The sequence below is a fragment of the Suncus etruscus genome, chromosome 17, assembly GCF_024139225.1.
Source record: "Suncus etruscus isolate mSunEtr1 chromosome 17, mSunEtr1.pri.cur, whole genome shotgun sequence".
Classification (NCBI taxonomy): Eukaryota; Metazoa; Chordata; class Mammalia; order Eulipotyphla; family Soricidae; genus Suncus; species Suncus etruscus.
Genome location: NC_064864.1, coordinates 20,558,194 through 20,582,541, shown reverse-complemented (window position 1 = coordinate 20,582,541; position 24,348 = coordinate 20,558,194). Strand labels below are relative to the sequence as shown.

Sequence of the window (24,348 nt, the reverse complement as noted above, 5' to 3'; positions counted from 1 at the left end):
CTCTTGAAGTTGCCTAGGACATGAAGTCTGTACCTCTAACACCATGATGGGTTGGACTTGGGAAACTCAGCTGTGACCAGCATATGTGGTTCTTTTGTGCTGTGCATTGGGTGGCAGGCTAGAACCCCAGGGAAGACAGCGTAGAATACTCTGGGTGCTTTGGGCTTCATGGGGGAATAGTTAGACCTCACATAAGTCCATACTGGGGGTGTATAGTAAGGAAGGCTTTTCAGAATGACCTGGGGAAGTGGAGCTGTGGTTAGGGTGTATTTGAGGCAGTAGATTATTGATACTGCAGAGGAGAGATGGGATAACCCAGATAGTGCATTTGTGTGGGCTAAAGTGCTAATGGTGTTGGAGATGGAGTGGGAGAAATGACATCCTGTGTGAGGCTGATTGGGATGCCCTCCCCCTGGGATTCTAACTCCTTTGTGGGAGGCCCCTAGGCTGTGGCTCTTAAGCACTAAACAATATTGGTAAGGAGGCTGCACCGGACTTCTGTGTCCTATAACTAGTGTTGACACTTGGAGCACACCTGTTCTGCCTTGCCACCACTCTTTTGCAATGCTTGGGTAGCTGCCAAGAACTTCCTGATGGGAAGGAAACAAGAGACCTAACTGACCAGAGGCCTGGGGCACCCCGTGATGTCCCTAGTCCCCTGGCTTTTCCAGTCTTGGCTCTCCTCTGCCCTGCCGAGAACTGAGCAGTTTAGGCAGAGTTAAAAACTCAGTCTGGGTCCTCGGCATGAGTTCCCTGCCCCTTTATTGCTATGTTGTCTCCCACCCATACTAGGGAACCCCCTCACCCCCAAAAAGACAGGTCAGAGGCTTTCCCCACTAGCTCCACCGGACCCCAGGGTGGCGGGGTGCCCGGGAGGTGCTTAGAGTACAGCCAGCAAGGCCCTAGGAGGTGACTGCTGGGCCTAATGGGCTTCTGGCCATCGGAGCAAGTGCTAGTCAGTGTCAGGGAAGGGCCCTCAAGGGGATCCCCGCCTGGGAGGATCACAGAAGGCACCTTGCAGCTGCTGGGGATAACCCCTTGCTGGCCCTCACTAGATAGGGAGGCTCTGGGGCGCCGCCACTTGGGAGGCCTGCTGCCCCAGCAAGGTCCTACCCACGGCCCTAGCCAGCACTGGGGCCGCTTAGAATCCACCTTAAGCGGCGGCTGCAGCACGGGAGAGGCCTGGGTGGGATTTCCTGCAAGGAGGGGCTGCCCGCTGGCCTATCCTAGGCCTAGGCCGGGAGAGGGACAGGCTGCCTGCCCGGTGCTGCTTCCCGAGGGAACCCCGCCCTGCCACAAGCAGGCGGGTGGGCGAGGGACTTGGCGGACCGCCCTAGGGCCTCCCACCCGCATCAGCAGGACGGGATGGGCCCGGATGCTGGACTGAGTGGATGGATGGGCGGAGAAGAAACCGAGCAAGCAACCTAGAGCCCCTGATGGAGGTGGACGGGCGCGTCGTGCGCGTGCGTGGTCACAGAGGGCGGGGCCACAGCGAGGAGACCGCGCCCACATGCGGGAGTCTAGGGGCGTGACGACTGCGCCGAGGCCACGCCCGTGTCGTCTGGGCCACGCCCGCGTGCGTGTTCCTAGTGGGGGCGGGGCGATCGCGGCGAGGCCACGCCCACGTCGGCTGGGCCACGCCCCTCGCCGCCTGGTCCACCTTAAGGGGCGCGCTGACATCAGCGCGCCGCCGCTGCCCTGGGGTGGGAGTTCCTCCTCTTCCTCCTCCTCCTCCTCCTGCACCGCCGCCGCGGGTCCTGCGCCGCGCTCTGCCCGCCCCGGCCCCGCCCGCCCGGCCCCGGGGAGGGAGGGATGCGGCGGCGCGGTGCCCAGGATGCCCCGCAGCCCCGGGACGCGCCTCAAACCCGCCAAGTACATCCCGGTGGCCACGGCCGCCGCGCTGCTGGTGGGCTCCAGCACCCTCTTCTTCGTGTTCACGTGAGTCGGGGCGCAGATCGGGCTATGCCGGGCCAGGGGGCAGCCCGAGGGGTTGCTTAGGGGCGCAGGGACCCACCCCTGGCGCCTGGCCCCGTACCAGAGCTTGCACTGAGATCCAAAGCAGGCCCAAGTGCCACCCTGCTACCCTGCAGACAGGTGAGAGGCACACGGGGTGCGAGATGGCAATGCCAGGCCAGACCCCAGCAGGCTGGAGGTGCTGCCCAGGGTGCCACCACCTAGAGATCCCTCCAGCCCACCCCAACAGGAGCCATCCCTCCCCGGGGTGGCGCTTAAGTCCCCCTCCAGGCTGTTCAGATTGGAGCCAAATGGTTCCCAGGACCGTGTGGCCTGCCCCCGGGGCTTTGAGAGCCGCCCCGACACTGGCCTGCCTGGCTGGCAGTTTTCTCTTCCCTCCCCTGACCTTCCTCTCTGGAAGGTAGGGTGGTCACAGCTGGAGGGCCCCAGGCCAAGCCAGGCCGCACCCCGGGCATCAGCACTAGTGGCTTCTGTCTGGGATGCTGCAGCCACCTATAGACACCCCCCCTCCAGTTCACCCCAACAGGAGCCTCCCCAGAGTGGCTCTTAAGTCCCCCTGCAGGCTGTCCCGATCGGAGCCAAATTGTTCCCAGGGCGGTGTGGCCTGCCCTTTGGCTATACAGAACTCACTTTGATAGTCAGCCCAACACTGGCCTAGCAGGCAGTGCCCTCCTCCTTCTCCTGACCTTCCTCGCAGGAAGGTAGGGTGGTCACAGCTGGAGGGCCCAGGCCAGACCAAGCCACAACCCAGGTGCCAGTTTTGGTGGGTCCTGGGATGCTGATGATGGAGGGGTGAGCTAGTGCTTCCCCCAAGATACAGGGTGGGTCTTGCTCACCCAGGGCTTCATAGGGGGCTGCAGAAAGGACCCCCAACTCCATGGTCACCACCACCACCCACAGCGTTATCAGGGTTCCTTCAGACACAGGGAGTCTGGGGCACCCATTTCAGCCATGCAGATAAATTCTAAGGCCAAAACAGTGCAGGGGATCCCTACCTTCCATGGCCTGTGCCCCCTGCTCAGGTGCTAATCCTCCGGTGTATATGAGCCTGTAGAAGAAGTTGGCAGGATCCAGCCTGGTACCATAGCCCCTTCAAAAGAGTGAGGATGGCTGCCAGGAAGGGGTGTTTGTGTTGGGCCTGGGGGTGCCCGGACTGGTGGATGCCACAGGCTGCCAAGATGTGTTCAGGAAAGGCCGGTGTGGATGGACTTATTCCTGGCTCCGGCAAGTAGGCGGGTTCTTGTCACTCAGACACTGAGGGCTGTAAGGGAGAAGCTGCATTGAGCCGAGGCCCACAGGGGTCCTTGGTCCTGGCCCCCAACCCCATCCCGCTGGTCTCCCAACCTCCACGTTCCCCTTTCCATTTCTCATGCACCTGGGAGAGTTTCCCACCCGTTTTTAAAGAGCAGTGCCTGGTCTCTGTTAAGAACTTGTGAAATATGGGACTGGAGAGATAGCATGGAGGTAGGACATTTGCTTTGTATGCAGAAGGATGGTGGTTCGAATCCCAGCATCTCATATGGTTCCCTGAGCCTGCCAGGAGAGAGTTCTGAGCGTAGAGCTAGGAGTAACCCTTGAGTGCTGCCGGGTGTGACCCAAAAACCAAAAAAAAAGAACTTGTGAAATATGACTGACAGAATAACGAACAAGATGCAAAGACATCATAGAGCTAGCCCAGGGCTCACCTGTCCCCTCGCCCCAGTTGCTTCTCGGCAGCCCTCAGCCATCCTGCAAACTTCTCCATTGCATTATGCATGGTACCCGGTCTGGTCTTCCCGCCTATTTCCATTCCATAACTGGATTCTGCTTTTGGGGTCCCTGGTCCTGCCAGCTGTGGCTTTCCCTACCTTTTGGAGGATCTCTGCCACAGAGGTGCCAGTACATCCTGTGACAGGGAAGGGGCTCAGGTGAAGTGAGCTCGAAGCCATGCTGTGGGAGCCTGGCTTCCTCTCAGCCCATCCCAAGGCTACATTCCAGGGTCAGCTGTCACTCAGCACCACACTTCAGCCTTGTTTCTGGGCCTAGACGTGCCGCAGCTCAGACTCACTTGTTCCTGCCCTTGGGGAACCCTTTCTGGATATAGAAATGGGGTGCATGCTCTTCTCTCCCAGGAAACCTCTCTTGTTTCTATGGGGCCTTTCTTTCTGGGGCCCAGAAGTCCTTTATACTGCTCAGGGCCAAGTTGGGTCAGGTGCTGCAGATGGGGGGTTGCCAGCCAGGGTCCTCCCGCTTCCTCTCCCAGAACCACTTTGCAAAATGATGGGAACTCTGTGACTGTCGGAGAGCCGGGGCTCTCCATTGCTGGACTGGGCCTCTCCATGTGAAGCATTTGCGTATTCCCCACATTCAGAGTCCCAGGCACACCAGGCACATGTCAAGGAGCAGCCTGAGGGCCCGGAGAGATAGCACAGCGGTGTTTGCCTTGCAAGCAGCCGATCCAGGACCAAAGGTGGTTGGTTCGAATCCCGGTGTCCCATATGGTCCCCCGTGCCTGCCAGGAGCAATTTCTGAGCAGACAGCCAGGAGTAACCCCTGAGCACCGCCGGGTGTGGCCCAAAAACTAAAAAAAAAAAAAAAAGGAGCAGCCTGTGATGGGAAGAAAAAGAGTTAGGTCAGACTAGGTGAGTCCCTCTGGCATCTACCTGGAGAGGGGACACCTGGGGCTGGAGCTTGTTGTGAGCCCTTGCCAGCTCTGTGCAGGCAGCTGGCCCCTAGGGCCTCATTTCCCCATCTGCTCGGTGTCTGCATGGATCTGATGGGCGGGTACAGGCTTCTTGGGGCCAGAGGCACCCAGTGGCCTGAGGAGCCAGGGGTGGCTTAACCCCTGTGACCTCGTGCGCCCCTGCCAGTGAGGGCCCCTTCCTGGTGGTGTTAATGAAGAACTGATTTAAATGAAATGGCTGAGTTGAAATTTTCCATTCCACTTTTAGCTGTGGTAGGCATGCAGCCCCTGCAGAACCCTCCACCTGCACTAGGTTGGCATCTTCCTGCTCCCTAGGCAGAGCTTGAGGCTTCCGCCCTGGCGTGGTCCTGCTCCTTGGGAGGAGGGCCTGGACAGGGAGAAGCCTCAGGATGGCAGATCTGGGGCACCCCGCCCCCCTACTCCCAAGGGTCTGAAGTGTGTCTGCAGCTGGCACGGAGTATTGGGGCCAGCCTGACTACAGCTCGTGTAGGAACAGGGTGTTACCCCTTTTGTAGAGGCCCCTGGAGTATAGGACAGATTGGGAGCAGTGAGCAGTGCTTCCTGTCCTCACGAGCATGGCCTGTCTCGCTGGATAGAGAGAGATGTCCTATGAGAACGGAGGGACATCCAGAGAAGTCAGAGGTGGTTGGGGTTGGGTTGGATGGGTCAGGTCAGGAGGAGCATGTTCATACATGTGTGTGCACAGATCTGTGTGCCTAATGCACAGATGCCATGTGCCTGGAATATCCGCACATGTTCCTGTTTCCAATTACACGCCTTGGAGTAGACAAGCTTGTGCATTGAGCCCACGGTCCACACACATAGGGGAGGGAGGGAATGCATGGCATGCCTGATTCAGAATCCAAAACAAATCTGGGGAGCTAAAGGCAGTGGGCAGAGAAGGGCCAGTGTCCAGATTCCCATCTCAGAACCCAAGACCCCTAGGCTTGCCCAATGCTCAAGTCCTTTTGCCAGAGTCTGGTAGAAGCAACCCAGCATGCTGGGTTGGTCTGGTCAGAAGCCACCTCGTGCCTCAGTATAGGTGTTGCCCTTCACGGCGAAGACTTCCAGATGTGCCTCCTTGCCAGGCAGTTGCATCTCCCTCATGGTCATGGTCCTACCCATTGGAGCCCGAGTGAGAGGATGTAGTAGTCCCCAAGACTGGCATCTGCCCTTTATTCCTGTTTGTGTAATGGGAGGCACAGCAGGAAAGGTGTAATGCACAGTCAGCAAGGCTGGGCCAGTGGGCAGTGAGCTTTCTGGATCGAAGCACTGGTGGGTTCCCCCATGAGTCCAGAGTCTAGTGTCCATGTCTGCATGCTGCGTCCTTAGGAAGCCCCAACATCCAGCTTGCCACGCCCCGTGTTTTCCCAAGTGGACGCACAGGGAGCATGTACTGTGCAGGTTCATCAGGCCGCCTTTGCTTTGCTGTGCCGCCTTTCTCTTAAGTCTCCACTGATCAAGACCCAGGTCTTGAAGGTCCGTCTGCACTGTACGCACTGCATAAAGCACTACATAGCTGGAAAAAGTGACCTGGTGCCCAAGCTACATCTCTGGGGCTCTCCACTCTCCCGATTTGTTGGGCATGCCTAGTGCCCTCAGGTGGCTCTCACCTGCACTTCCTGCCTTACTGGCACTCCTGGTCTCAGTGCCCACTGTCACCTTGTTCGGTGGCAGCGGGCAGGAGACCACGAATCACGCAGAGCACCACCTCTGTGCCTGGCATATAGGGATGGGCGAGAAGGCAGGTATCGTCACCAAGTCCTATTCCAGAGCCGAGGGAGTCCAGGCCCTGAGTCTGGGGGAAGAAGCAGGGGTAGTTGGCTGCTTGCAGCCCTCCGAGTGCTGTCGTGGGAAGTGGGAGCTTTAAATAGCCTCTTGCTTCCCACTAAAAATAGCAGAGCTGCTGCCATGGAGGTGGTTGCCGGGGCGGCAGGGCTGGCTCTGGGCCAAGGCAGGCGTGGGTGCGCCAGCGTGGCCGCCGTGTGCCAGGGCAGCTGGCAGGGCCGTGGGCACTGCTCACCTTGCTGGTGGCCGGGATTGCCCTCCTCACAGTTGGGGGCAGCTGTGGGGGGAGTCCCTGCCTCCCTCGCTCCAAGTCCTCAGAGCACCTGATCCCTCTCTTGGCCTCAGTAGCCAGAGCCATGGAAACGATGGGGGGCTGCTAGCAGAAACAGCTCTAAGGAGCCTCAAACCCCAGAATCTCCCTGGTGAGATTGCCTGAACTCAGGACAGGTCTGGGGAAGGCCACGCCTGGCCGAACTGCCCTATGGCTTGCTGTGTCCGGCAACCCTGTAGAAGTAGGGGTTTACCCCTGTTTTAGGCTTCTGCTTCCAGTGAGCTCCAAAAAAAGACAGGATTTGGGGCTGGGGAGATGAGGTGTCTTGATAGTGGGTCACCATTCTAAATGGGGTGGCATCGGGCCTTGAGATTGCTGGAGACCTGAGTGTCTTCTCCTGGGGTGCCTGACATCAGACCTGACCTCAGGTTGTGAGGGTTGGGCAGAGGTGGGGAGGGTCATGTTCTGGGACTCCTCAGCTGGCCTGTGGCAGGAGTAACCTCTTGTTGCCACACCAGAAAACACTGGGTGAACTCGGAGGTCCAACCAGCACATTGCATGATGCATGCCTGCTTCTGCACCTGCACCTGTCCCACCCCCAGCTCTGTCCTGCTATTCCACAGGTGTCCATGGTTGACCCGAGCCGTGTCCCCAGTCATCCCGGTCTACAATGGCATCATCTTCCTCTTTGTCCTGGCCAACTTCAGCATGGCCACCTTCATGGACCCCGGTGTCTTCCCCCGAGGTAGGGCCGAGGGCTGGGACTGATGCGGAGGGGGCGGGCGGAGAGGTGGGGGGGGAGCACTCTGCCTGCCCCCTCCTACCAAGAAGACACTTTCCTGCCACAGCGGATGAAGATGAGGACAAGGAGGATGACTTCCGAGCCCCGCTGTACAAGAACGTGGACGTGCGGGGCATCCAGGTCCGCATGAAGTGGTGCGCCACCTGCCACTTCTACCGCCCGCCACGGTGCTCTCACTGCAGTGTCTGTGACAACTGCGTAGAGGTGATGCCCCCTCACCAACACCCGTCCTGTCCCGCCCATCCATCCCCGTCCAGTCCACTCCACACCCGGCCCACTCCCTGGCCCTTTTCCATCCCTTGCACCCTGCCCACACCCCACCCATCTCCCGGGTGCCCTGATGCGTCCGTTGCTCCTGCCCAGGACTTCGACCACCACTGCCCCTGGGTCAACAATTGCATTGGTCGCCGGAACTACCGCTACTTTTTCCTGTTCCTGCTATCGCTCAGCGCACACATGGTGGGCGTGGTGGCCTTCGGCCTAGTCTACGTGCTCAACCACTCCGAGGGATTGGGCGCCGCACACACCACTATCACGTATCCTTAGCCCAAAGGCAATCGGGTTGGGGCTGGGCAGGGGAACCCCGGAGGGAGGTGTGAGGGGCCTCTGTTCCCCAGGCCCCTGCCACGTCCCAGCCGGCAGCCTTTAGCCTTAACGGGCCAGTATGGCCGTCATGTGCGTGGCTGGTCTCTTCTTCATTCCCGTTATTGGCCTCACCGGCTTCCACGTGGTGCTAGTCACTCGGGGGCGTACCACCAACGAGCAGGTGTAAACCCTGGGGGCCCCACAGAGGGGGCGGGCAAAGGAGTCCCCTATGGGCGTGGGGATTGGGGTAGGGCCTGTAGAGGTGAAGGTGGTGTGTATAGTTGCAAGGGGAACCCTCGGGAAGGGGAATGGGGAGTTCTGGTGCAGGAGGACCCTGGTGGGTCTTGGGGTGTGCACCCCACTGGCTCGCTCCTTCCTGGGCACTGTCGCCACCAGTGACTTGGCACAGAAATCTTGAGGTGCCCCATGGACACAGCCCTGGGTGGGGGGCCCGCAGCCTGCCCCTCAGCAGCCTCAGCTCTCCCTGCTCTGCCCCCTGCCTGCCTGGATCCTGGGTGCCAGGCTGGCTGAGGGGGGCCCATGTCCACAGGTGACGGGGAAGTTCCGAGGGGGCGTGAACCCCTTCACTCGAGGCTGTTATGGGAACGTGGAACATGTGCTGTGCAGCCCCCTGGCACCCCGGTGAGGCCCGGGCAGGGTGTTGCGGGGGGCCTCTGCTGGGGTTGGGGAGGACAGCGGCAGACCCTAAGCCTGGTCCACTTTTGCCCTTGGCAGGTGGGGCCGGTCCTGCCCTTGGGGTGTGTGTTCAGGCCAGGGCGCTCTGGCTACTGACCCCTGTGCCCCTGGTGCAGGTACGTGGTGGAGGCCCCCCGGCTGCCGCTCACCGCACGCCTGAAGCCGCCATTCTTCCGGCCGGAGCTGCTGGAGCGAGCTGCGCCACTTAAGGTCAAACTTAGTGACAACGGGCTCAAGGCCAGCCTGGGTCGAAGCAAGGTGGGGGCCCGGGGCTGGGGAGGGGTGGAGGCGAGGGCCAGGGCTTTGCAGTGAGGTGGGTGGGTGCCCAAAACAGGAAGGGGAATTGTTGGGGGGCCTTAGGAGCAAGGGTCTAGGTCCCAGGGCAGCAGGAAGGTGTCCTCCAGAAAGTTCATCCCCCCACTGACTTTGCCTCCTTCCAGTCTAAGGGCAGCCTGGATCGGCTCGATGAGAAACCCCTGGACCTGGGGCCACCCCTGCCCCCCAAGGTGGAAGCCAGCACGTTCATCAGCGACGGGCAGACCCCACGCCCTGCCAGTGCTGGTGAGGTGGGACACCAATGGGTGAGGAGGGTGGACCCTGACTCATCCCAGCCTGACTGTGGACATCCCTCCAGAGAGCGCACTGTCGGCAAAGAGGACCAACCCCCCCACGCCAGCCATGTACAAGTTCCGACCCGCCTTCCCTGGGGGCCCCAAGGCGCCCTTCTGTGGGCCAGGAGAGCAGGTGAGAAGGCCCCACTGAAACCTGGCCCCAGGCCTCTTGGGAGCTGACCCCACCCTTCAGGGCCTCCTGGCTTGGAGTCTTGCTAGGGAGCTGGTCAGGAGATCATAACCCCCCCTCCAGCTGGCAGTGCCCAGGTCTGGTAGGAGGCTGCCCCGAAGTCCTTTGTGCCAAATGCCTGAAATTCCACCATTAACAATTCTGTGAGGCCCACGGGAAGGCCTCAAAAGAATCTCAGATTCTTTGAAACAACCCATTTGTTTCCCCCGAGCCAAATAAGCACTTGGAGTTCTGTGCTCCCTGGAGAATGAGAGCTGAGAAGGGACCCCAAACCTGAGCTGCCCTAGGACTCCCCACCTTCCTCCCTGGCCTCAAGAGAGACCGGTGCTACAGGTGCAACCACATGGGGGTCAGTCCTCCAGAACCAGCGTCATTCCTTCTCGGGCAGCGTGGGTGTCCCTGTCCCCTAGGTGGGTGGAGCCCTCCTGAGCATGGTGGAGTTCTCTTAGTAGCTGGATCCCATAGACACTTCCAGCACATTGGCCGAGGTCCCAGAGGTGACACCTGTCCCTCTGCTTTGCCAAACTGGGTTTGGAGGTTCTACAGATTTTTTTTGTTTTGTTTTTGGGCCACATCCGGTGACGCTCAGGGGTTACTCCTGGCTATGCGCTCAGAAATCGCTCCTGGCTTGGGGGACCATATGGGACGCTGGGGGATGGAACTGTGGTCCATCCTAGGCTAATGTATGCAGGCAGATGCCTTACGCCCTACGCCACCGCTCTGGCTCCTCTGCGGATTCTTGTCCCCAGAGGTGGCCCAGGTACCTCGAGTCACAGAGATTCAGAGGCCTTTCCTCTGAGTGTGTGGTGGCTGCCATGAACAGGGCACAGGACAGGGGGTTATTGGTGGGGCTTCCCCCATGTCTGCACAGAAGTTTGCCTTGACCTCCAGAAGTGCCCCCAGAGTAGCCTTGGTCTTAGAGGAGCAGTCCTGTGGGGGAAACTGGGGGCCACCATAACCCCCTTTTCTGGGGTGGGGGAGGAGCTGCTGGGGACAGTTTGTTGCTCTGCTTCCTCCAGTGCCACCATGTTCTATCTGGGCGATGTGTTTCCTCTATCTCCCCGCAGGTGCCCGACTCCCTGACCTTGGGTGAGGACAGCATCCACAGCCTGGACTTCGAGTCAGAGCCCAGCATGGACCTGCCCGAGTACCCGGCTGGCGGCCTGCGCTCGGCCTACCCGCCATCCCCTCCGCTCAGCGCCACTGACACCTTCTCTGGCGCCCTGCGGTCCCTGAGCCTCCGGGCCACTGGGCGGCGGGGCGGGGACCATGTGGCCCTGCAGCCCCTGCGCTCTGAGGGTGGGCCCCCTACCCCGCACCGCAGCATCTTTGCCCCCCATGCACTGCCCAACCGCAATGGCAGCCTCTCCTATGACAGCCTGCTCAGCCCCGGCTCGCCCGGTGGCCACACCTGTCCGGCCCACCTCGTGGCTAGCTACCGCTCGCCCTACCTGCACCCTGGGCCGCCGGGTGACCCACCGCGGCCTCCACCCCGCAGCTTCAGCCCCGTCCTGGGCCCACGGCCACGGGAACCCTCACCCGTGCGCTATGACAACCTGTCCCGGACCATCATGGCCTCCATCCAGGAGCGCAAGGACCGGGAGGAGCGGGAACGGCTGCTGCGCTCACAGGCTGACTCGCTCTTTGGTGACTCGGGTGTCTACGACGCGCCCAGCTCCTACAGCCTGCAGGGGGCCAGCCTGCTGTCCGAGGGGCCTCGGGGTCCTGCGCTGCGCTATGGCTCCCGAGACGACCTGGTGGCGGGGGCCGGCTTTGGGGGTGCCCGCAACCCCGCGCTGCAGACATCCATGTCCTCGCTGTCCAGCGCCATGAGTCGGGCGCCGCGGACCTCCTCCTCCTCCCTGCAGGCGGACATGGCCAACAACAATGCCCCGGGGCCTCGGCCAGGCAGCGGCTCCCGCAGGTCGCCAGCACGCCAGGGACCACCCTCCCCGCCCAGCGTCCCCCGCTCGCCTTCCTATGCAGGCCCCAAGGCCGTCGCCTTCATCCACACAGAACTTCCGGAGCCACCGCCCTCACTGGCCATGCAGAGGTGGGTGCTGGGGGTCTCGTCCCCCTGGGAGGGTGTCCTGCGCTAAATGCTTGGGGATCGCTGGGGAGGCCTGTGGCTGCCTGCAGGGGCAGGGGGGAGTGCTTTTACCTGCCTGGAGGCTCCAGGTGGTCTGCCCAGCAAGGGCACTGTGACCGGTCCTGCGGTGCAGGGCATTGATCTTGTGATCCCAGTGCTCCACATTTTCCCCAAGCTGGTGCAGATCCAGTGAAAGGGGGACCTAAAAGGTTTCCATGCCTGGAATGGGGACCACTGTCCCTGCCTGAGAGGCTGATCTTCCCAGGGTGCCAGGCTGGTCAGGTGGGTCACTGAAGGTAATTGGCCTTGTTGCCCTCTGGGCCAGATGCTAGTATAAGACTGAGCAGCTGGGGGCCGGAATTGCCTTGCAAGTGGTCAACCTGGGTTTGATCCTTGGCATCCCACATGTGGTGCCCCAAACCCAGTAGGACTGATTTTCTGAGCACAGAGCCAGGAAGAAAGCAAGCCCTGAGCACAGCTGGTATGGCCCACCCCCTACCCCCAAAAAGACTGAGGGCCGGAGAGATAGCACAGTGGTAGGGCGTTGGCCTTGCTTGCAGCTGACCCAGGCAGGTGGTGGTTCGAATGCTAACACCCTATATGGTCCCCTGAGCCTGCTTGGAGTAACCCCTGAGTGCTGCCGGGTGTGACTCAAAAACCAGAACAAAACAAAACAAAACAAAACAAAAAATAGACTGAGCAGCTGTGTCTGCTGGGACTTCCCTGTGGATACCCCAGCTTTCTGAGTGCAGCCACCCAGCTATATTTCAGGGGTGGCAACTGCATTGCATGGTGAGGCAGGGTCAAGGAGGGAGGGACCCCCTTGTTTGAACAACAAGTACAAGGACCTGGTTGGTCAGCAAGGGGTGGGAACACCAAAGGCAGAAGAGGGGCCCCTCCTTTTCCAAGGGGGACAGGGTAGGGTGCCAGAGAGTCACTGGTGGGCCACCCAGCTGAGGTTCCCAGGACAGAGCCACCTTGTCCTCACCTCTGTGCTGGGTGCCATGCTCGGGAGCAGGGCGGACAGGGCTGATGGCATCTGTGATGTCACACTGTCTGACAACACAGCCCCTGCCCCAGCTCGTTCTGCCCGGGGCTCGTCCGTGTCTGCACCATCTGTCCTGTTCCCCATTGGCCTCTGTCCCCCATGGTCCTACGTTCACCTCGTGTGTGCCTGTGTGTGCTTGTTTTGATGCAGGGACCACCCTCAGCTGAAGACCCCCCCAAGTAAGCTTAACGGGCAGTCCCCAGGCCTGGCCCGGCTGGGTCCCGCTGCTGGCACCTCGGGGCCCCCCGCCAGCCCCGCCCGGCACACGCTGGTTAAGAAGGTGTCTGGCGTGGGTGGGACCACCTACGAGATCTCGGTGTGAGGACTGGCCGCCATGCCACGCATCCAATGTGGCCCCACGATTGGAGTCCCCGCAGCTGCCCTCCCTGCAGACCTCACTGCCCCATGAAAGGCGGCGGCCCAGGCCTGGTGCGGTGCGGATCTGTCGCAGGAGAGCGCCGCCCCGCCGCGCCCCAAACTAGCCCTCCACAGTTCCGTCCACCGGGTGTGGCTAGGCTGCAGTTTCTAGGCTGGGGCAGCTGGACACGTGCTGCATCTGCATGGACTGCCCCTGTGTCCCCTAGGTGGTCACCAGCCCATCCCCACCCACTGCCCTGTGGCCCACACACAGCTCTGGACTTGCCTCTTGGCCGCTCCTGACCCGTTGCCTTTCAGGGACCCGCTGGAAGCCCGTAGCTTGGCCAGGCCAAGTTTCTGTGGGAGCCCAGCACGGCGGGAAGGACAGCCAGCCAGCTGGGGGTGGGGTCCCGGCTCTGTGTGTCCCGTCTTCTCACCCGAGGAGGGGGGCACACACACCCCTGTCTCTGTGCTCAGCTGCCCCGCCAATGTCCCCCGTGTTCATGCTCGGGCCCCCCCGCCACTCCTCTGCCAGGAAACTTGCTTTCATTGAAGCCTTAACCTCTGCTTTATGCTCTTGTGGGGGGCAGGCGGGGGCTGGCATGGACAGATGCCACCCCGGGGGCCTAATATGACCAAAGGTCCCCTCCTTGCCAAACTGGAGATGCTTCAGCCACCGCCCACAGTTGGGGCCTGGCGGGGTCCCTCCTGGGGAAGGGGGCCTCCACTTTCGTCCTGGCGCCAGGGGCCTGAGAGTAAGCACACGGCAGCGTCCGCTTGCGTTGTTGTCTGTTTTATGTTTTTATATCGACATCTATATATCTATAATTTTATTAAAAAAAGAAAAAGTCCTTTGGATTGCTTCCTTGAACAGGGCCATGGCTGTTACTTCCACAGCAGGAACTCTGTTTATGGGGGACATGGGGTCAGGCTCCAGGAGCATGGGGGGGGGACACGACCCTCCTGGGCTCAGAAGTTTGTTCCTCTGGGGCATTTCTGGAGACTTAAGTTGGAGGCTTGGGAGGTGGGTCTGGTGATTTGCCATTAACTGACAAGTGTGAGGATCTCCTAGGTCAGTAGCACCCCCAGTTTGGAGAAAGGTGGTGGCTGATGAGGGAATAGGGGGTACACTGGCTCAGAGCCCTGGGGTGCATGCCATGCCTACACCTACCTACATCACATGAAGTGTCACCTATTCACCCCTTACCTGCCAGTTTTGGGCATGGGACATCCAAGACCACCAAGCATGGGGGCAGGAGTAGTGAGGGCAGGGGAGCTGAGCGTGGGCCCACCAGGGGGGCCTGCCCTGTATCTCCTCTGCTGACGACCTCCTTTCTGCTTCTCTCTCACTGGACGGACCGACACTGCGGCCTGCAGGGGGCGGATCGGCGCCTGCAACCATGGATGGGGGCGGCGTGGCCAGCCCCGGGGCCCCCCTGGCCTGCATCTGTGCCACCTTGGCTTCCCTGAGGACCGCCCGACTCTGCGGGTGCCCTGGAGCCCTGCTGCCGGGGTGCCCCACCGCGGGGCTGTCTGCCGCCTGCACTCTGCCGCCTCCAGCCTTTTCCCCAGCCTCTCGGGGCCTCCTGAGAGGGACACCAAGTAACCCAGCCCATAATGCCAACCCTGGCTCACAAGGCCAGTCTGCCACAGTCTCCCCCATGGGGTCCCTCCCTCTCCACCAGCCACACTTTGTGACTCCCAGCCCACGGGTCCCATGACCTTGGGTCCACCCACCTCAGGAAGTCCCCAACTGCTGCGGGGCCCAATAGTTTAAGCCGGGCTCGCAGACCCGCTGGGACTAGTATGGCCTTCTAGGGGTGAAACCATCCCCTGCCCCTCTGCCAGCCAAGCACTTTAGAAGCCACTTCTTCCCCGGGGGCCCAGGCCTCTGTGGGGTGGGCTGGGGGAGGTGTCTCAGGTTGTTCCAGCAGGCTACTGCACTCTCCCCTTGCCCAGCCCCATGCACATGAACAGATGCCTTAACTCCTGCCAGGGTGAGGGTCCAGTTGCTGGCTCTGCCCCAGCAGCCCCACCCCAGCAGTCTTTGCTCTGAGACTGTGCAGGGGGCAGAGGGGTGCAGAGCACCCGCCACCTGCAGGCCCTAAGCCTGTTAGGTCTGGCTGCCCCCAGGGGCAGACAAGGCCCAAGTTGCCCCCTTTCCTGCCTGGCAGCAGCAGGCTTCCCTCTACTGTTCTGGAAGGTTCCCCTGGCCCCAGTTTAATGCTCAATAAAATTTTTGGTGTTTACCTCTATAGCTCTGTCCACAGCAAGGCCCCTTGTCCTCCAGGCCTTCGGGTGTTTTTGGGACAGTGGGGCTGGATGGGGAGCCTGGCTTTGGGCAAAGGTGGGAGTGGGGGAGATGATGTGATGGTGATAGCGATAGGCCCGCTAGGGTGGGCCTTGTGAGAGGTATGTGGGGGCAGTGGGTCAGTAGCTCCAGGGGTTGCCTGCCTAACCCAGCCAGTCTCCCCAACAGGCTCAGCGCGGGGAATGAGGCTTGAGAACCTCTTCATTTTTTTGTTTTTGTGTTTTTGGTTTTTGGTCACCACACCAGGTGATGCTCAGGGGTTACTCCTGGCTATGCTTTCAGATATCGCTCCTGGCTTAGGGGACCATATGGGACGCCAGAGGACCAAACCACGGTCCTAAATTAGTGTGTGCAAGGCAAATGCCATATCGCTGTGCCACTACTCTGCCCTCCCTCAATTTTTTTTTTTTTTTTTTTGGTTTTTGGGTCACACCAGGCAGCGCTCAGGGGTTACTCCTGGCTCTACGCTCAGAAATCGTCCCTGGCAGGCTCGGGGGACCATACGGGATGCCAGGATTCAAACCACCGTCCTTCTGCATGAAAGGCAAACGCCCTAACTCCATGCTCTTTCTGCCCCAACTCCTTCCTCATTTTTAACAGACCCCTTTAGCTTCCTCTGTGACACAGGCTAGGGACTTTCGGGTTTGTTTGTTTTGGGGCCACACCTAGCGGTATTCAGGGGACTCCTGGTTCTGTGATCAGGAATCACTCCTGGTGGTGCTCAGGGGACCATGTGGGATGCCAGAGATCGAACCCAGGTGGGCTGTCTTGAGAGGGCTGCCACCCAACAGGTAGATGGCGTGAGAGGTGAGGGTGGTGAGCACTGTGAGACGGGGGTCTCAGGAGGTTCCCCCACCAGCATGGAAACAAGTTCACAGATGCCAAGGTGTGTCACCACTCCATGTCCAGCATAGACCCCCCCTCTGCCCTGCTCCACGCCTCCTGGCTGAGACCTGGAGGGCCAGTGCCAGGGGCCCAGGGCCGAGGACTGGCACTGTCACTGGGCACCTGGAGTAAGTACCAGCCACCGGTTCTTCTCCCTAGGGCTGTGGGGCTCTGGTCTAGAAGGGCAGAAAATCGTCCACCTCGAGGCGCAGGAATGGACTCAGCAGTGCCCGGAGCCTCCAGACGGCCGCACGGCTCAGCAGGGGCGGCACCAACCCCTCGAAGGACGCGGGGTCGACCACATATACGTAGGCGACGGTGCAGGCCAGCAGAGTGCCCAGCAGCAGTCTCAGGGCCATCAGCCTGCAGGGTGGTGGCGGTCAGGCAGCGGGGGTGCCCGGAGGGACCATCCTGGGACTGGGCTCTGTCCCTGCCCGCCGTAAGGCCACCTACCAGAACTGGCTTCGGAAGGTCTCGGAACATTCTGGCTTCGACTTCTGCGAGGGAGGGGCATGTCAGCCCGCACAGGGAGGGCACCTGCCTGCCTGCCCACCGCTGGGGCCAGGGGTGCCCACCCTCCCGAAGGGCAGGGCCTACCAGGCAGGCCAGCTGCTGCTCCTTCCGGGCCTGGGTTCGACTCTGTGCGCGCTCCCTGGAAGGATGCAGGGAGCATGTCAGCTCTGGTGCTATGAACCGGGATGTGGCCAGGACTGGTGTGCCCTCACTCTGAGCAGAACACCTGCCCTCCTGCAGCCAGCTCCTCCCAGCCCCCCAAGTCAGCACATCACCCCAGAATCTCCAGCTGAATGTCCTCCATTTGATCCAGCACGCCACGGATGTCTTTCTTGAGATTCTAGAGGTGGTAAAATAGGTCCCTCACCCCACCATTCTGCTGCCAGCTATTCTCTCTCACCTCCAAACCCACCTCCACTTCTCTCCCCAGTCCCTGCGCTCTCTGTGCCCTCAGGCTTGACCTTTGGGGGACCTACCATCAGCCCAGTGGCCTGGTTGTTCAGGGCTGTGTGTACTTCAGCAACTCCGTCCCACACCTGGAGCACAGTCATGGGGAAGTAGGTCATGACCCTAAGGTGTAGGGACCTCGCCAATGCCCCTTACTCCCCCCCCTCCGCCTGCCCCAAGCTCACACCTCGGTGATGGCCATCTTCTTCCTCTCAAAGGACATTCGGATCTGCGCCAGCTCCTTCTGCGGGACAGCATGGTGTGGGCAGGGCCCGGTGTGGCCCTCGACAGCCTCCCTGCAGGCGCCCACCCGCTGCGAGCCCACCTGTGACTGGTGCAAGAAGGCCTCCTCCCCTGGGTACAGCTCCCGCCGCAGCAGCTGCAGAGGGGCCCTGTGGTCCTCAAGTGGCCGCCGACTGATATGCTCCGGCGACTGGGGGAGGGCAGGGCGGTGGTTAGCGGTGGGTCAGGTGTTGGGGGAGCAGGAGGTGGAGGTGGGGGTCTAGGTGTTGTCCTCACTTACCCAGGCCAGGGCTGTGAAGCTGGCGTGTTTAGGACACAGAGGCAGGTACTGCGGCCCTGGCCCCAGGAGAGACCCCAAGTGCTCCCGCAGGTCCTGATTCTGCTTTTTCTGGGGGTAGAGGGGGTGGATGGCTCTCAGAGGCCTTGCTGTGGGGCAAGGCGTGGGGGCTCGACAGGGGGTGGGGTGGCTCACCAGGCTCTGGTTCTCTTGCTCCAGCTGGAAGCAGCACTGCTCTGCAGGCCCCAGGGGCATGTGCTGGAGCATGGAGGAGGCAGCAGGGTGAGACTGAGGCCTGAGCCTCAGGGGGCCCCCTGCCCTTGTCCTGAGCACAGGGGGCCCCATCGCATCCCCACTGCTCCCTCATCAACCGAGATATAGGACCTGGGTACCTGGTCCCTGCCTCTGGGACCCCCCACCCCCACCCGTCTCTCCCCCAGGACAGGGCAGGGCCACCTTACAAAGTCTTGGTAAGGCATTTCTTGGCATCCTCCTTGGCTGCTGGAAGTTGGGGGCTGGGGGCACTGGGAGCAGGAATGGCCACACGACCCCAGGGTCTTCGGCATTTCCATTCCTCCCTGTGACCCTTTTCTGACCCTAGGTCCAGGCACTGGCCTGGTCCTTCCTGCCACCCTCTCACTGAGGGGCTTTGGTGTCACAGTCCCCAGGTCTGCCTCCAGGAAACCTGTCACAAAGACTAGGGTGCAGCCTGGAGGTCATAATGGACTGGGCTGAGAGCTAGAGCCTGGCCTGAAAGGAACCCTACACACACACACACACACACACACACACACACACACACACACACACACACACACACACACACACACACACACCACTCCCAGTCTCTTAATATGTGAAGCAGGGCCAGAGAGATGGTCCATCGGGTAGGGTGATTGCCTTGCATTCCATAGACCATGAATCCATCCCTAGAATAATTACAGAGCCAGGAGTAGCCCTGAGCAACACTGGGTGTGGCCTCAAATTCCTCCCCCACCACACATACACAAAGAGAAAATTATGACACAGATGATCTAGAAATAGGAGTTAACACAAATACAGATTCTAATGGGGTGTTCTCTACAGTTCCCCCTACTCCTGTTTTCATATCAGAAAAACTTATCCTAGGGCCTGCACGATAGTGCAGCAGTAGGGCATTTGCCTTGCACGTGGCTGACCCCTTGATGGACCTGGGTTTGATCCCCAGTGTCCCAGATGGTCTCCCAAGCCAGGAGCGATGTCTGAGCACATAGCCAAGAGTAATCCCTGAGCATCACCGGGTGTGGTCCCAAAATAAAAACAAAACAAAAAGAACTTCTACCAGCCCTGCTCATTGGACAGCACCCAAGAATGTCCAGAGCTCACTACTGGTCCAAAAGACAAAAAGAAGGAAAATGAGGGCCAGAGAGAGAACATACAGTAGTGTTTGCCTTGCACATGGCCAATCCAGGATGAATGGTGGCTCTATCCCTGGCATCCCATATGGTCCCCTGAGCCTGCCAGGAGCGATTTCTGAGTGCAAAGCCACTAGTAACCCCTAAACACTATCAGGTGTGGCCCAAAAAACAAAAAAGAAAAGGAAAATAAGAAACTCAGGGGAGCCGGAGCGGTGGTGCAGGGCGTAAGGCGTCTGCCTTGTGCTCATTAGCCTAGGACGGACTGCGTTTAGATTTCCCCGACGGCCCATAGGGTCCCCCAAGCCAAGAGCGATTTCTGAGCGCATAGCCAGGAGTAACCCACGTGTCATCAGGTGTGGCCGAAAAACTAAGAAAGAAAGGAAGGAATGAAGGAAGGAGGGAGGAAGGGAGGGAGAGAGGGAGGAAAGGAAGGAAGGAGAAATAAAGAGAGACGAAAGAAAGAAAGAAAGAAAGAAAGAAATAGAGAGAGAGAGAGAGAGAGAGAAAGAAAGAAAGAAGAAAGAAAGAAAGTAAGAAGAAAGAAGAAAGAAAGAAAGAAAGAGAAAGAAAGAAAGACAAGAAAGAAAGAGAAAGAAAGAAAGAAAGAAAGAAAGAGAAAGAAGAAAGAAAAGAAAGAAAGAAAGAAAGAAAGAAAGAAAGAAAGAAAGAAAGAAAGAAAGAAAGAAAGAAGAAAGAAGAAAGAAAGAAAGAAAGAAAGAAAGAAAGAAAGAAAGAAAGAAAGAAAGAAAGAAAGAAAGAAAGAAAGAAAGAAAGAGCAGCCCAGGGGGTTTTAATTATTCTGGTCCTCATTTTTCTGCACCCACCTTGCCTGAAATTTGCTTCACCAGTCTCTTTTCTTGGAAACTTGCTTCTTATGATTGAGCAGGCAGGGTTATGTTTACAGGTTTGCTTGTTTGGGGCCATACCTGATGGTACGAGGGATTGAACTCAAGTTCAGTCGGGGATTGTGCTCAAGTCTCTGTACAGTCTCCAAGCCCCAGATGGCTTCTTTGAGGAGAGTCTGCTTTCCGTGGCAGTAGAGCACTTTCTTGACTGCCATTTATCTCAAAGGATTGGCTGTGGAGCAGCAGCAGGACAGGCACATTCCTCTTCCTCTTAACGAGGGACCCCGTGAAAGGAAGGTCCCCCTTTCTGGGTGATGCCCACCCACTGCAGTTCTGTGACCTGGAGCTGGGAGTGTTGGGTTGAGGACCCCAGGTTGTCTGCTAATGTGTTTTTTGGTTTCCACGCAGGGGACTGTCCTGCAGTCTCTCCCTGGACCCCACTTTGGAGTGAAGACGTTTGTCTGAAGTCCTGTGTAGTGGTCTTGTTCCTATCCCCTTAGCTGTGGGGAGAACACTGCCTGTGGGATGCCAGCAGAGGTGTCCACTGGTTAAAAGTAACATGCAGCTTCCCTCTTTGCAGGGGCCTCTTTGCCACAGCTAGCCCCTGACATACCAGCAAGCTGGAACACCACTCAGTTATCCTTTTTTTTTTTTTTTTTTTTTTTGGTTTTTGGCCACACCCAGCATCGCTCAGGGGTTACTTCTGGCTCTGCACTCAGAAATCACTCCTGACAGACTCGGGGTACCATCTGGGATGTCGGGGATCAAATTGAGGTCCATCCCAGGTCTGCCACATGCAAGGCAAATGCCCTACTACTGTGCTATTGCGTTGGTCCCAACACTCAATTATCTGAGGGTGGAGCAGTTATCTGGGATCCTTCTGTCAGGCCCTACTTGCTTGTTTCTGGAACCCCTGGCCTAGAAGTTCTCTGTCCAGAACTCTCTGGGGGAGAACTGAGAACTAAGGTGGGGTGGGCTGGAGTGATAGTACAGTTAGCAGGGCTTTGAAGCAAATGACCCAGTTTGATTCCCAGCATCCCATATGGTCCTCTGAGCACTGTCAGGAGTAATTCCTGAGTACAAGGCCAGGTGTAACCCTGAGCATAGCCAGGTGTGGCACAAATCCCCAAAATAAACTAAGAAGGGGCCGGAGAGATGGTGCAAGCGGTAAGACATCTGCCTTGTGTGCTTTAACCTAAAACTGACCGCAGTTCAATCCCCTGACCCAGCGTTTCATATGGTCCCCCAAGCCAGGGGCGATTTTGAGTGCATAGCCAGGAGTAACCCCTGAGTGTCACCAGGTGTGGCCCAAAAACAAAATAAATAAATAAATAAATAAATAAATAAATAAAATAAGGAGGGCTGAGGAGAGTATCTGAACCCCCAAGAGGGAAGGAAGGTGACCCTGATGGAAAGAAATGGGCTGGGGATGAGGCAGATAGAGGGAACCCCTTCCTTCCTGGGTGCCATTCATCTGCCAGCCTGTGGGAAAGGTACTAGAGGCTGGGGGGGGGGGGGGAGTCTACCTGTGATCACAGGGGGAATAGTGATAGGGACCTTCTGGATGGGGCACATCAAGTCCCCCCAACGGCGAGGCCTTGCAAGGCCCTAGAGCAGCAATAATCTCTAAACAGCGGCCAGGACCATTTAAGTGTCACTAATGTGACTCTCAGCCTCCATTTATCCTCCTTTACCCTGTCCCCCAGATACTTCTCTTCCTGTCCCAGAAACTCCATATTCCCTACTGCAGGCTCAGAACCCTCCCTGAAGACCCCAATTCCCTAAAACTTCCCCACCCCTCACCACTCCTTATGGTTCTTACAATCTCAGTTCTCCAGTTGAGTTTGGAGCACCCTTAGGAGTTCTGGGGAATGTGAGCGCAAAAGTGGGTTCTTGGGATCCATGATCATGCAGATATTTCCCTGAAAGAGGGAGAGCTATTCAAATGCAGGCCAAGCACTCCACAAACTCATGTCTGGGATTGGGAGTGTGTATGTGTGTGTGTGTGTGTGTGGGGTACACCCTGGCCTCACAGGTGAAGCCTGTTGAGGGAGCATCAGGTCATGGCCCCATTGCCTGGCAGCTGATGCCTCCCTGGACACCAGTTGCTATGGCAGCCGCTTCCTGCCCAAGTTGCCATGACACCGAATGGCCTCAGGGAGCCTGTGAGTAGGGGTTGGGATTGGGGCAGAGAGGAGGTGTGGAGCCTGTGCTAGGCGGGGACACACAACATCCAAGGTCTCTAGCTCAGTTGCAAACACTGAGAAACTGCCTGGAACAGGTGGCTTTGGGCCAGCCACACCCCCGCTGGGGGGATCCCCATCTCTGGACACCCTCAATCAGTGTCCTAGCCCAGGCTCCAATCCCTGCAGCTTTCAGAGCCCTCTCTTGTGTGTTTCTAGGTCCTGTAGTCCAGATTGGGGTCACCCGTCACAAGGCTTGTGGTTACCTCTCAGCCCTCCCTGCCCTAGACAGGAAGTGGTTTTTGCACCATGACACACAGGGAGGCCTCTAACTGGGCTCAGGGAACGCTGAAGGGAGTTGGAGTTATTTGGGGGTGCTGCCTGGCTCATAGGCAGAGGAGGGTGGGGTGTGGCCCTTGAGGTTTGGGACAGCCTGGAGAGTGAACCCCATTTATGCCACAGACACATAGCTGAGTGTTAGGGGTTCCTTCCCCTACTTGGCCAGTGAGGGGAGCCTGGGGAATGGGGAGCCGGGGGAAGAACAAGGGAAGGCATGGAGGGATTTGGACCTCAGGCCATGGTTCATGTGGGGTGCAGCCCTGGTTCTCCCACTCTGGGAGTGCTTAACAGTCCCCAGGGCACAGACTGAAGCAAGATACTCGTCTCCCCTCGCTGTCTCTCCAGACCCTCCTCATGTCAATTATTTAAGAGTCAGAAGAGATAAGAAGGCAGAAAATCTCAGGACGCTCAGACCTAATCAGTGATTATTGTTGGGCACTGGGGGATGGGAAGCAGACACCCCACAGATGCTTGGGACCTAGGATTCTGGGGTGGTAAGACAGACATGCCCAAGCTCAAGGCCCCCTTCCAGCAAGCTCTACCCCATCATGGCCACCCCACATTCCATACCTTGCTGTCCTTGCCCCAGACTATAACCGGAGAAGATGAATATGGCCAGCACAGCCAGTGGTCAGAATCCAGGTTGTCCCCCTATATACTTGACTAACCAGAATTTATGTTTCTGGAACTAGGGCTTTCCTTACTACCCACCCAAGCGGGTACTGGACTGTGCCAAACTATAAGCTCCTGAGGTCCTTGCTGTGCCTTGGAAGTGAGACTATAAGGGGTGTATTTTTTTCCCCTTTTGGGCCACACCCGGCTGACTCAGGGGTTACTCCTGGCTCTGAGCTCAGAAGTCGCTCCTGGTAGGCTCGGGGACCATATGGAATGCCAGAAACTGAACCTGGGTCCATCCTGGGTCAGCTGCCTGCAAGGCACTGTGCTATCGCTCCGGCCCCCTAGGGGGTGGATTGGGGGGTGAGAAGCAGAGACCTTAGTGGGCCCTAGAAGGAGCTTGTATCTCTGGATTCCCAGGCCCTTAAGGGACTTGTGACTTGCCAAGGGGTAAGTCTGAGAATCTGCCACCAGATGGCACCACAACCCTGCACACTGCTGTAGGCGTGTAGGGCAACCAAGGAGCCCGGGAAAGGTTCACCCAGCTAAAAGCTGCAGCTGAGACAGTTCTCTACTCCCTGGATGGGAGCTTCTGTGGATGCCTGGAGAAGAGGCAGAAACTGGGTCTGGTCCCACTCCCCAGAAATAAACCATCACTTTCCTCAGGAAGCCCTGGTAGTCGGACCCCTCCCATGGTCACTCTGGGGTTCTGAGTGTCTTTTGTGGGAGGGTCCCAGAGTGCGGTGAGAGGCCAGCTCAGGCCTGGAGTTGCTAGGTGGCCTGGGGCTGTGGCCTCTGGCAGAGACAGAATGGACAGGATTGGGCCAGCGGCAGGACAGTGAGCAGGCAGGGAAGGAACTGTGTGTCCCATACTCCACTATTATGCCCCCACACACTGTCTGCTCCTGTCCTGGCACTCAGACATCTCTGTAGCTGGGTTGTATGGAGACTATAGTAGGGGTGGCAATGTTGAGCCCACAGACAGCAGCAATGACACTTTAGGACACCTCAGAACACCTCAAGCCTGTGTCCTGGGGATTGCTGCCTGCCCCTAGCCACACCTGCCTGGTCTTGCAGCTACAGGGACAGACCACTAGGCTCAGGACCGAGACAGCTTGTCTACTCACCCCCGGGCATGGAGCTCCATCTTCTCCTAGGAGCCCCACACACCCATCACCCAGGTTCTGCCCTGTCCTTCA

The 24,348-nt window shown here is 58.8% G+C and overlaps 2 protein-coding genes across 3 annotated transcripts; one reads left to right on the top strand and one right to left on the bottom strand.

Annotated features, from left to right (window-relative positions):
• The first annotated feature begins 1,752 nt into the window (after positions 1-1,752).
• ZDHHC8 (zinc finger DHHC-type palmitoyltransferase 8) lies at positions 1,753-15,343 on the top strand. 2 transcript variants are annotated; one of them, XM_049764604.1, is made up of 11 exons: positions 1,753-1,938; positions 7,340-7,461; positions 7,565-7,722; positions 7,882-8,054; positions 8,182-8,284; positions 8,654-8,745; positions 8,916-9,057; positions 9,240-9,360; positions 9,434-9,543; positions 10,668-11,653; positions 14,472-15,343. In XM_049764604.1, exons 1-11 carry the CDS (start codon positions 1,835-1,837, stop codon positions 14,698-14,700), a joined length of 2,340 nt encoding a protein of 779 aa, XP_049620561.1. In that variant the 5' UTR covers positions 1,753-1,834; the 3' UTR covers positions 14,701-15,343. The 2 variants fall into 2 exon arrangements, with proteins under 2 accessions (XP_049620561.1, XP_049620562.1); XM_049764605.1 differs by lacking the exon at positions 14,472-15,343 and adding an exon at positions 12,888-13,945.
• A 1,123-nt stretch (positions 15,344-16,466) lies between these two features.
• Positions 16,467-18,342, bottom strand: CCDC188 (coiled-coil domain containing 188). Its single transcript, XM_049764576.1, has 10 exons — positions 18,196-18,342; positions 17,966-18,058; positions 17,774-17,881; positions 17,576-17,683; positions 17,438-17,494; positions 17,280-17,339; positions 17,079-17,143; positions 16,888-16,942; positions 16,744-16,787; positions 16,467-16,653 (listed from the first exon to the last, which is right to left on the bottom strand). The coding sequence occupies exons 1-10, from the start codon at positions 18,340-18,342 to the stop codon at positions 16,467-16,469; spliced, it is 924 nt and encodes a 307-aa protein (XP_049620533.1).
• Between the last annotated feature and the right edge of the window lie 6,006 nt (positions 18,343-24,348).